Source organism: Phyllopteryx taeniolatus, chromosome 17 (assembly GCF_024500385.1).
Source record: "Phyllopteryx taeniolatus isolate TA_2022b chromosome 17, UOR_Ptae_1.2, whole genome shotgun sequence".
Taxonomy (NCBI): domain Eukaryota; kingdom Metazoa; phylum Chordata; class Actinopteri; order Syngnathiformes; family Syngnathidae; genus Phyllopteryx; species Phyllopteryx taeniolatus.
Window position 1 is genome coordinate 1,224,220 of NC_084518.1, and position 12,671 is coordinate 1,236,890.

General features: G+C 45.3%; 1 protein-coding gene across 7 annotated transcripts in view; it reads right to left on the minus strand.

Annotated features, from left to right (window-relative positions):
• npas2 (neuronal PAS domain protein 2) overlaps positions 1–12,671 on the minus strand; it is a 39,262-nt gene that overhangs the window by 17,615 nt on the left and 8,976 nt on the right. The window contains exons 1-3 of one of the 7 annotated variants that reach the window (XR_009785273.1): positions 5,350–5,731; positions 1,868–1,976; positions 659–827 (exon numbers count right to left, since the gene is read on the minus strand). Coding sequence is in view for 6 of the 7 variants with exons in the window: in XM_061752751.1 (XP_061608735.1) it covers positions 659–732 (74 nt within the window). In the remaining variant the exon portion in view is untranslated. Of the gene's footprint in view, positions 1–658; positions 844–1,867; positions 1,977–5,349; positions 5,732–12,671 lie in introns of those variants that run through there. The other 6 variants (XM_061752751.1, XM_061752756.1, XM_061752752.1 and 3 more) reach the window with 6 other exon arrangements.

The window sequence follows — 12,671 nt, forward strand, 5'->3', positions numbered from 1 at the left end:
TCAACATCGAATATTGTCATTTCGGTGGCTCTGTGGTGACACCTTGTGTTAAAAAAATGCAATAAAAGCTTAAAGTTCCTACTGGGTTTTGTCACCAAACCGTGAGAAAAGTGCGGAAGTAGGTTGCACAGATATCGGCTCGAGATTGGTCAGATGTCTGCGTGCTCAACGCGAGCAAGAGATTGTTCACATTATAACATGTCTCCAAAGCCACTTTGTCAGAACTCCAAACTACTATCTACTACAGTAACCTTAGCACATATGCTAATGCTAGCCCAACTTGAGATCAGTAGAATCACGTTCCGCTCCAATCAATATACAGCGAAGCCTCAAAAGTCGAACACAAACTGTTGAGGGACGCTGATCGAGAATGTTAACTGTCGTATATTGTCAAAATAACTACTGTTCATGCTACCCATAAAAACAATCTTAAATGTAATAATGTGCAGTTCAAAGTCAACGTTTTTTTAAACAAACATTTGAGTCCTATTCTGAGTTGTTTGACTTCAGTGGGCTTTGACTTAAGATGTTCCACTGACTTGTTTGTAAATATTTAGATCACCGTTGCAGAACTAGTAGCGCAACGTCAGCTGTGTTGATGCAAGCGGAGAAATCCGACAAAGATCGCAAATGGAGGCAAGCTCGTCTTCATACTTACTCCCAGTCTCTGCGGCTGGAAGGACAGGGGCCTCCGAAGTCCGAAAGGTTGTCCATAGTCACGCTCTTTCCCATCCAGGCCCTTTCTGGATTCTCACCCGTGCTGACCTCATCTGAGTGCGCCGACACACAAAACGAGGGCGCGCCAGCGGCCGAACAAAGGCCAAATCCTGCGAACACGCAGAGGAAAAAGATCCCATCATCCTGGAAATGACACATTTTCTGTCAATTCTACCTTTCATTTTGGCTATTGCGGAAAAAAAAAAAAAAAAACACACACACACACACACACACACACACTTTGGTTCATCATCAGTACTATAACAGGAACAAAGCATTTTCAGCTGGCCTGCAGCATTATAAGAGTAAAAATGTTGTTGTTTTTTCTTTTGCACAAGAGGAGCTCCCCTGACCTAGAAAAATCTCTGAAGCAGACACTTCATATGACAACCTCAGAAGAAAACCGCTGCACAATCACTTTCCTCACATGCTCCCATGATGAAATTCAACAGTAGGAAGCAGACGCCTCTGTAAAAAACCCAACATAAGACCATATGTTGCTTTTGTGAAGAACAAATACGTTTTTTTCCTCATCATCTGCCTCGAGGTCATCGCCACGTATTTGGATTTGCGCACCGCTCAGGGAAAACACTCGTTAACGGCTATTTCCACCATTATTGATCGAAATGAGACCCTTGAAGAGGAATACATTAGTGTGATGGAAAGCAAAGCTGCCATTGTCAATGCTTAAATATAAAAAGCATATAAAGGGAAACCGAATAGCAAAAACACGATGAAATGCCAGAGCGACTGTGCATAGCCAACTGTGCTAATCTCATCGAATCGAAAGGGTTTGGATTTGATTCATGAAGTGACACTTTTTGACGTATTCTGGGCACGACAAAAAAAAAAGTAACTCCTCTGCATGGAGTTTGCGGGGGGGGAGTAAATAATACATTCATAAATGATAGAATTTGCATCCATTTCCCAAGTTCCTCTGCTAACAATCACTTAACCCTACATCAGAACCTCAAAATCGTCACGCTGGTTGACTTTCATTGACTTGTGATCTCAAAACGTAATGCTCTGATTAAAATTTGTGTATATTGAATGAATCCCGTTCAGGTTACAAAGCGATCACTTTAATCAGTGCATTCTAGGTAACTACAGTAAGTTTATACAGAAGTTAACCACTGTAATGGTCACTCACGTTCACGTTCTCTCACGGTGGGTTAGTGGTTAGCACGTCTGCCTAACAGTCGAGAGGTTCCGGGTCGGAATCTTGGCTCAGGCTCTCCTGTATGGTGTTCGCGTGCTTCCTGTCACGTCCCAAATACATAAATGGCAGGTTAATTGAAATCTCGAATGTGTCCATAGACAATATGAATATGAGCCTGAATAGTTGTTTGTCTATACGCGCCCTGTTTGTGCAAAAAGCAAAGTCGCCGGCATCGCCGACTGCCGCTCGCACGCAGCGTCAACTCCTCGCGGTGGAAAGTGAACACGCTCGTATCGGCCTACATCCCCGAACTGTATTGAGGTTCAAACCACACCTTGCTAGGTTAAGAGATAAAAGCACCGGAGTCTGGTTACGTGTTTGCCCTGAGGTATTTCAAGCTTTCAACTAGCAGAAGGAACCGGTGCTAGAAGCCGGCATAGTAAAGTTCCCAGTTCAAGAGCAAACAGACAGCTTTGAGCTGCCCATGAGGAACCTCCATGGAACAACTGCTACCTTGGTGACAACAGCGGAACCGTTGGGTTTCGTTTTGACCTTTAACGGAGGAACAACACCTTCCGCTCAAGGGATGCCTCACCCTTTCGGGTTTGTTTAAGGTTCTGTGCAACATTATGCACAACCTAATAAGACCCGATGCGATGCAAATGTTCACCGTCAAAGAGGTAAGAATTGAACAAGATGTTCTTTTGCGTCACAATATTAGCAACACCTCTCCTTATGTTGCAATTGCAGTTAAACGCCACTGCCAACTACGAGGATTAACATAGTGACCGAAGAGTCGACTTTTGGAATCCCGGCTCCGACTGTCCGCTGTCGAAGTGTCCTTGGGCGAGACGCTGAACCCCAAATTGGTCGCAGGTGGCCCGGTGGTGCTTGGATGGCAGCAGCCGCCCTTTGGCGTATGAATGTGTGAGCGTCTGTAAAGCGAGATCTTCGCTCGTGACGTAGAGGAGCTTGAGAAATTCCAATGAGCTGATTTCAGGCCTCTGCGCAGAAAAACAGCATTCAAGGACATGGTCACGTTATCTCGCCACGATATCATTCTTCAGGTCGCAGATGGTGACCGCAGATACGTCTGCATTGAACATGGCAATCATGGTCCAGTGAGCCTGAATGAACTTGCACTTCACTCCGCACCGCACAGAATGTACAAGAGCATACTGAGCTTCACATTGGGCTCAGACAAACTCGATGCCGCGGAGATGACTCGGGTGTCCGCCTACCAGTCAGTCAATAGGTTCGCGCCACACAGCAGATAAGAATAAAGCCAGCGTTTTACCTCATAAGGTTTAGCGCTGTTTAAACATGCTGCTTACACATCCAATCCTTCAACGGCCCGATTGAGGTGAACTACTGCTCAACCTTTGGAGCATCGCGTCTGAATAAATCAGCACAGTAAATCAAATCCAAACCACAGACAACACATTTCAAAAGTGTGACAGGGGGCAGAAGTAGAGAATAGTGCACAGCCGGTAGCGGCGATCAACGTTCCTGTCTGCCCCCGGCCCCGCCCCCCCGAACATTTGAATGTATTAAGAAAGCTGTTCAAGTTGCCGAGAAAAAAGTATGCATCAGCCACAGTAGGTGCACCTGCACAATCTCCAAAAATAATCTCACATTTCAGTACAATGCCGAGCAATTTTACAACGCTGAAATCTACTCAAAGGTGCCCCACGAGAGCGCCGACCTCCGGCAAGGCCGGACAAACCTGATGGAAACCGGCAACGTATTGTAAAACTGCTTACTGAAGAGTATGACACATTCAGTCAAATAAAATGAGAGCCAAAAAACAACAAACCTTGATCCCGTGCTTTCTTATTTATCGCAGCAAAATGTAAGAGACTCTTCTTTGAACCACGCCCAATGTCTGACAAATATTTCATGCTTAGCTTTGTACTCTTACGAATACATAACCTCCTCTGAGTGTCTCAGCTAATTAAAAGCCTTTCCGACCGCCTCAATCGAATCGGAGCATAATTACCAATGTCAAGGCAACACTTTTGATACCTCTTTGGTAAGGGTGGCACGCTTGGAATCCAGAGGGTTCATATGTATTCAATATTGAAACGTGTCTGTTGATAAAAATACCCCAAAAATGGAAGTGCACTTTCCAAGCACCCTGTATTAAAACTCATTAGTATTAATGCGGGTGTGCCTAATGAAGTGTCTGGTGAGTGACATCTGGTTTGGAGCGATCACAGGCGAAGCTTGAGTGAAATCTATCCCCCGAAAAACATCCGGTTGATTTGAGTTTGGAATTCTAAGACGTGCCCGCTCATTTGTGTGAAATCCCAGCGGGACTTTTTTTGGTCATAGAGAAGCTTCCGCTCAACGCAGCATAGAACTGGGTCGGGAAGCGCTCGGATTGGGTCACGGCGGGTCGAAGGTCAAAGGTCGCCGCCGACCCCCAGCGTTGCGCGCGCGCGATCGATAAGTCGGCCAATTGAAGGTTGCGGAGCGACCTGTGTCGAGAGCGGGCGGATGAGCGACGAACAAGTCGAGCCGTTAAAGACGAAACACACTTACCGGGTTAGGTAACGTCAGCCCGACCCAAGTCAGCCTGACAAACTGCCTGAGGATTTTTTCTTTTTCTCCACTGCCATTCACCAGCCTGTTTTTTTTTTTTGGTTTTTGGGTCACAGTGACTAATTTCGCCTCTGCGCTTTGCCAAGCATGTCATCAGGTGGAAACCCAACAGCGGGGGCGGAACGGGTTATGACGACCTAATAACACCTCACGTCTGCTTTATACACAATATGCAGCGTTTCCAACCTTTCGTGAGACAAGCCGCATATTTTACTTACTTTTCAAATTCTCAAACAAAAAGTGTGGCCAAAATATTTTGGACTGAAATCACTCTAAACTCATACAAATTGGATGAAGAAGAGCATTTCATTGTTCTGCCTGTCGCTAGCATAGATGGCTCAACAAAGATACGTTATTAGGAGTATAAATCATCATCATTTTTGTACAAAATAAATAACTACATAACTTCCCGCTGCACACCTGATTAATGTGCCGTCTGAAAATTCTTAATGAATGTATTTATGTTAGCCAGGTATTTTTCTATTAAAGACAGCGCGGGAAAAAAGTGAATTGGAATTATGCTGTCAGTAACATATCGAATAAAACAACAACATTTGACCACAGTACCCACGAATATGAAAATCAGAGAAACAGATGACTTTGCCTTATTTTTTCACGTGCCTTAATTGGCTCAGTCGAATGTTGGAAAACTGCGCAAGTGTCGACTTTTCTGGATGAGACGGCCAAAATACGCCCACGTCAATAAACAACTATCAATCCAAACTGAGACTTTCTGATCGAATGCAGTGCAAAATCCGGCACACTGTAAGAATGAAAAGATTAGATTTTCTTTTTGGTTCCCCCCCCCCCCAACCACTCGCGCTGAACTTTCCAAGTGAAGCCCGAACGGAAAAGTCGCAAATACGTACCTTGCAAAAAGAGGGCGTCCGCCACAAAACAAACATCCACGCCGAGAAAAGAGGACCGATGCGCTCATGGTGTTTTGTATCCCTCGCAAATCAAAGCGACGAGTGACTGCGCAGCTCGCTCGACGCGAGAAGACTGTCGGAGGTGCTCAAGCCTCAAGCATTGCATAAGGTGCATTTGTCGGGAAAAGCCCAGCGCCGTCCGGCCGGTCCTGGCTCGGATACTTTGTCATCCGCGAGGCTGAGCAAGAAAATCCACTTTGAAGCTGCGTTTTCTTTAGCGGGCTGCGCGGGCCGCCATCCTTGTAAACAGCACAAGCGGAACGAAAGACAGACAGAAAGTAGGTCAGCTGTGAGCTGCAATCGTCGACAACAGCCGGAGGAGGGGACGGCTTGTAATCTCCAACACGTGCTTTCATGCACAACGTCATTTGTGTGCACTGAGCATTTGGTCGCTGCAATATATATATATATATATATATATACTGTATATTCCCCCCCCCCCCCCCCCCCCCCAAAAAAAAAGCTGATCCGCAAATAAAGTTGCGCGCTGTTAGGAGTCTGCAGGGCAGCCGATTAGCCCGTCTGACCCTGACTGTAAACCTTTGACTTGAACCTAAGACGGAAGAGGGGAAGGGGACAACGCAAGAAAACAAGTTGCCTTTTGCCCAAATGCGCCCCAACAGCATTCATGACTGATCGCGGCGAGCGCACGGTGCTTTTGTCGCTCCGTGCAAAACGTCACATAAACGTAAACAAACACAGTGCTGCTCAGCTTCTGGCCTGCGGCGCTTCCAGCGTTATTCGTGTTTGATAGCCGATTCATTGCGACGGTTCAAATGGTTTCTGTTGCACTCGTCCGCATTCTTCGTTTCCCCCGAAATAAGACAAACTACCGATGTTGCGCTTTCGTTTGAAATGTCATGCGATGTGCAGTTTCTTTGCTGCAAAATGCTCTACCTCCTGATTTGGAGCTTTTCTGGAAAATGAATTTCTAAGATCAAGTCAAGTAGCGAAAAATCTGTTTTTCCTTCTCTGTGCGCAGATGGCTACGGGCACGTTTTCCTCGTCAAACTCTGCCGTAACAGTTTTGCTCTGATCAACCCATCGGAAGATGGAAAAATGCTTACGTTATGGTGAGGCTACTTTTCTAATGTGATTTATGATTATGATTAGGAAGTTACATGTGCCAGCCTCAGTGATTGTAAAGCCCTGCGCAGGTTAGCTTACCATGGCTGAAATCTGATTGGATACAAAAACGGAAGCAGTGCGGCCAAGTGAATCGCTAGGAAATGAAGAGAATCCAACGTTGGGAACAAATCGAAGAAATTTCAAGCACATTTCAGAACCAATTCACATTTCCACTAAGAATAACAGCTCACCCACTGAGGGAATAAATGCACATTTGTTTGAGTTTCATTGAAGTGAAATGGATTGATTGAGAAATAAGCATGGCAATTGCGTTGTTTTTCTTCCTGAAAGTCTTTTGGGAGTAAATGCGAGACTGGCCGCAAAACTCTGGCATCTCTAGAAGTTTTCTATTACCAGCGCATTAATCACATCGCGGATAAGTGTAACGGCGCAGTCTCCGTGGAGTGCCCTCTCGCCTGACAGCAGACAAATCCTACATTTCCTGAGTGCGCCTCTGTCTTCGGAGGACCCCCGGCCGCTCATTATATTCTCCATTAGGCCGTGACAATTGATTTTCAGTAGGTAGGCGTCAACTTGCGCTTTCATTTCCCCGCAGTGTCGCAGTCTTACAAGAAAGTGTGTCATGTTTTGAGCTAAAACGTCACACGTCTCCCACAATTACCTCGAGCAATTTCGAGTCCAAATAGCCTGAAAATGTGCTGGTAAGCCAATTAGAGTAGGTGGAACATTATCAAGGAGGTTGGGCGGTCAAGAAAATGGCAGCATAGTATTTTCTCATTTGAAAAAAAAAAAAAAAAAAAAAGGAAAAGTGTTCTGATAGTCCAAGCACCTGTTGCTCGGATATCGCAGTCTGGACAGAAAAAGGTCCGGGCTAACATTGGCAGACCAGCAGCGGGTTACCTTCCAAAATAGTCTTGAGTCTTAATCTAAAAAAAAAAAAAAAAACCGGCGACACTTCAGAGAGCTGCCGCCACAACGCAGAGTTTGCGTGTTCTCCCCGTGCCTGCGTGGGTTTTCTCCGGGTACATCCCACAAACATGCGTGCGAGGTCGATTGAAGACTCTGAATTGCCCGAAGGTGTGAATGTGAGTGCGAGTGGTTGTTTGTTTCTATGTGCCCTGCGATTGTCTGGCGACCGGTTCTGGGTGTACCCCGCCTCCCGCCCGAAGATCGCTGGGATAGGCTCCGGCGTGCCCGCGACCCGCGTGAGGAGAAGCGGTGAGATAAATGGATGGATGGATAAGTGCAGTGTTACTGCGCAAACTGTGCATAATGTTACAGTGGCTTCCAATAGAAATAAATATACCTTTTAAGAATTCCATCTCTGCCTTGTTTTTGATGGACACTTGGTCCTAGTACGCCATTGTATTCTCATGTTGGCCATGAAGGCGGTACTTGGAAAGTCTTTTTTTTTTTTTCTTCTATGTGGTACTTGGTGTAAAAAAGATTGAGAAGCACTGCAATAGACATTATGCACCTTCTGGTGTGTGTGTTCCTTAGCCACCAGGGGGGCAGTATAATACACATTTACATAATTCACAGTAAGTTGCAGTAATTGTGTTTTTCGCAGAGGATAAAGAATATATATGCCATATAGATATGCCTTTGAGTATTGTTATATTTTCTGTCTACATGTGTGGCTGCGCCGTGTGTGTTCAAATACAGTATTGGTTGCTTAAAGCGTAATAACGGCCGCAACGTTGACACGTTGAAACGTTTTGTTAGCCTGTCTATGACGTTTTACGTTGTGTGTTAGCATTAAGCTGGCGGACTTGGCGGACGTCATTCATTCTCTTCTGTTTTCTGACTAAACTTCTTCTTGAAGCCCGCGCTGATGAGTGGCTCGCCGTAATCTGCGGGCATGTGAAAGTGACGAGCAGACGTTTGTTGCGATCGCGAGATAGCGACACAACGACGGACATAGCTTAACAGTCGGCACAAGATGAGAGCAAAGTTTGCTTTGTCTCTTAGCTAGAAGACGTATGCGTATCTTTCACTCCTACTCATTGGTTTCTCTTTAAGCCAGGTATCGGGGAAACTATTTCCAGGTTCTCTGGCAGCAATCCCAAAGGATTCCCATACCTGATGACTGAATGTTTCCGACCTAAGAGGCAGGCTCCTTTCTTTCGGGGCGTGTTCGTCCAAATCATCTCAGCTGACTTCCTTCCCAATAAAGGAGCAGCTGTGTTACTGAAAAGCCAAGTGACAAGAATAACTACATTGCTACACACCCGAGACCAAAAGTCAAAGAAATTGTTTTACCATCAGTTAATTAGCTCGCTACTTCCTGCGTGTCACGGAGGAGGAGAAATGAAGATTATTATGGACTGCTCCATTGACAGCATTGTGACTGAAACCTTGAAATAAAACACCGGATCCAAAAATAGTTCACAGTGTGCTGGAAGTGAACGGGAGGACATTCCTGTACCATTTTCATCCCTTTTTTTTGGGGGGGGGGGGGTTGTTGTTGCTACTAAAGCACGAGTGGGCAAACGTTTGTGCTCAAGGACCACATCAATTCTAATACTGCAATCAGAACGCATCATCAGCGCCACGGCGATCGCTCGACGCCGAGCAAGTCGGTGGCGCTCGGCAAAGCCAAATTGCGGCGCCGTCGTGGCCCGTAACTATGGTAACCTTACATAGTGTCTGAAGGCTGGCCTATCAGGCCATCACAGCGCAGCACACAGCCGCACACAGCTGCCATCCATCAATAAACAGTCATTCTTCAACACAATTACGAAACAACACAACAATACTATCAATTATTTGGACAGATTATGGATTATGAATATGAATAGCTCAGCTATGATGAATCACTAATCGAAGCGTGTTTCCAAGATCATATTTGTTCAGTCCCGGAGAGGTCTGCAAGAGCAATTGCCAAGCAGACGCGTGCAGATTTGATATTCTGAGTGTAAAGGTCAGCTGACTGTCTCTCGGCCAAGACCTCGCCCTGTCAGCCGTCAGCTTTACGAGCGTTGCAAAACAAATATTTGTAAGCGGTGTTGGGAATTTGGTTTCCTTGTTGACTATTTTAATTACTTTCTCAGTGATATCACTAGATTGTCTGACGAGCTAGTTCAGGGTGCACCCCGCCTCTCAGCCGGGATCGGCTCCCGCGCTAATAATAATAATAATCAATTGCTTTGAAAATAGAGCTTTTCCTCTTCGTAATGCTGCATAAACAAAGTTGAGTTTTCGACGCAAAAACGGTTTGCTGCACTTTCTGCTCATAAACATGTCACATTGACGATCTTGCAGTAAACACCGTTTTAAAACGCCGCTTTTAAGAATTGCCACAAACAGCTTTAAAGCTGAAATCGAACAGTTTCTCGAAATATATCATTTCTTGATTGATTGCTTTTAGCGTGTTTAATGACAAAGTGGCCCTTGCATACATTCAGCCACGGTCGACATATTCGATTGGAATCGGCAAGTGCCCGCTCAAACAACACAATGGCCCACTTTCTTTCTTTCTTTCTTTCTTTCTGTCTGTCTTGCTTTCCATCTTTCTTTCTTTCTGGCACGATAGTATAGCTTGCTGGTTTGCACATGCGGTCTGACTAAACAACCTCCTCTTAAATTACATGAAATCCAGTCCGCTGTGGGTAGAATTTCAGTCCACGTTTGTCTTGCTGCGTGGTCCCTATAATTACTCACTCACATCTGTCAGTCGTGTATCAATGTAATTATTATGTAGTTACTGTGTAACTACCGCGAGCAGGGATTTCCTCCTCTGGGACAACAAAAACAAAAGGCAACCATGTATTGCGATGTGCAGGTCATGTTTTTTTTTTTTGTTTTTTTTTGAACGAATAAAGAGAGAAAGTTGACAAATCATGGCTTGTACGGAATGTTATTGTTGTCCATCATAAAGATCATAATAATCAAATACAGGCGCAATGACAGTATGTAATATGATGGGCTGATAATTAGGGATCTAAGACAGAACATATTAGGCGAGGGACAAGAAGTGGAACTAGCAGGTGCCCTTACCACACACCTAAGCTGTAAACAAACACAGTGCAGCTCAGCTTCTGTCTGACAGGCGTCATGGCTCGCAAAATGCTTTTGGCGGAACGCCAGACTTTTTAACTCATCTGAAGCGGCATCCCGCCAACGTCAATATCAGTCAGTGCCTCTCCCCGGATCTTTAGAAAAAGTTCAAGCAGTAATAAATACAATTTTTTTGTGCAAACTATTGATATTGCGCTTTCATGAAAAGACGAGATTTAAGATGTTGATGTTTCATTTGAAATGTCTTTCAATCTGTTCCTGCTTACACAGCACAAAACATAAGCATTTTTCCCGAGGCAAAGTTATCGGCGCAATAGATTTCTTCTCTGTAACTCAGTGATACGTTTGTTTGTCTTCCACTAACACTTCCAATTCCATCACTTCAAACTTCATTTTCACTCCCAAATGTGCAGTCGTGAAAAGCATCCAAGAGCAAAAACCCTCCCTTTTTTGAACTCTGCACCAACAGCGCGCGCAATCTGTTACAGTGAGCGAAAACGCAATTTAGCACGCGCTATTTGGGATCTTAGTAAAGCAGGGCCTTGGTCTTCAGTTGTTGTTTTTCTTCTTGCTTAGCTTAGATTTAAAATGATAAACTCCTCATCAATGCTGCTTTTTTATTTGGTTTCACATTGTCGGTTCTTTCTACATTATTTATACAAGTGTACGTGTGTGAATATTGCAGCGGTGACAACCGCATCTATATCTATCGATCCATCATCCATCCATCTATTTTTCTTCACCTTTTGGCTGGGAAAAACATCGACATGATTCAACATTCAACAATTTCAAGTAAAGGGTTTAAAAGACACCTACAAAGTAAATAGGATGTTCGTGAGACGTCTAAGAATCATTACGATCTCCCACATTTTCCTGTATTATGCACCATCCGCCTACACGGGGATTAGTTCTGCTCTTTTATGTAGGTCACGCTATTGCTATTAGGTAATAAGATGACATTTCCTGCTCTGAGGAAGACCTGACTACATAATACAAGCTTTGTGTTGTGTTCTTTACATCCTGTCCCTTTCCTTCCGAGTTGCGGGCTTTCACAAGGAGAGGAAAAACTGAACGGCTGCGATCATCACTGAGACGTGAGGCCAACGCGGGTCGTACGAGTCGCCGGGATTGATGATGTCATCGTGACCCTCTGTCGTTAATTAGACTCCGGAACTGCTGTTCCCTCAGTGTTGCCATGGCGACCGTGCGTGCGGCGTCTCCTTCCCCCAACCGAGGCGGCCGCCGGGCTCCGTGCGCGCCTCGCAAATGCATTCAGGTGACGTATATTTCACACGGAGCTCCGACGCCATTTAGATGCAGAGTGCGCAGTCGAGGTCGGGAATGTCGATGCCAGAGGGCACGGAAACGCATTTGCGGACTGGATTGCGCATCAAACGGCACAATATAGTGGTAGCTCAATTCACGTTGAAATGAATTGAAATTCCATTCCTCCCTTTGAGCGCCCGAAAACCACAGCAATTCATGAATTACACAAAAATAGTGTCAAATAAAATCAATAAATGTATGAAAACAAGAGAATATAAAGAAATAACAGTGTTTTCTAGCGCGTAATTACTGTACAAGCCATTGCCAGAGCTATGTTCCTTTAAGCGGGCGTGGCCTAGTGAGTGACATCAGGCGCATGGCTGGTAAGACCCGGCCGGTACACACATAACGATCATCTGGTTATTTGTATCCCGATTTTTCCCTTTCACGTCCAAAGACGGCAAACGCCAAACTATCTTCTATCTTAAAAGATGATACGATTTTCCTGCGCAACTTCACTCTCCCTCGCAAACCAAATCTCATCAGCATCAACAATCCAGCATATTTGCGCACAACAATCAATCAGCGCACCTCCTCAGTCTACCGCGCTCCTAAAAGGAGACTTTGCAGAAGCATTACGGCCTCCATCGCCAACAGAAAGGAGCTAGACTGCAAAGCGCTCAGTGGGAAAGGCCACTGGTCAGCGTGGAGCCTCATTTTCCTGGCTCCCACTCGCCAGCGCTTTTCCGTGTCCGGCATCTGTCTCAACAAAAACGGCAGCTTCGCACCCATCCTCCCATGGGCGGCCGACAGCCGAACCCTTGTGCTCTCCCCCCCAAAAAAAAAAAAAACAATCATTTTCGTAACCCCGCGTGTGACCTGGCTGA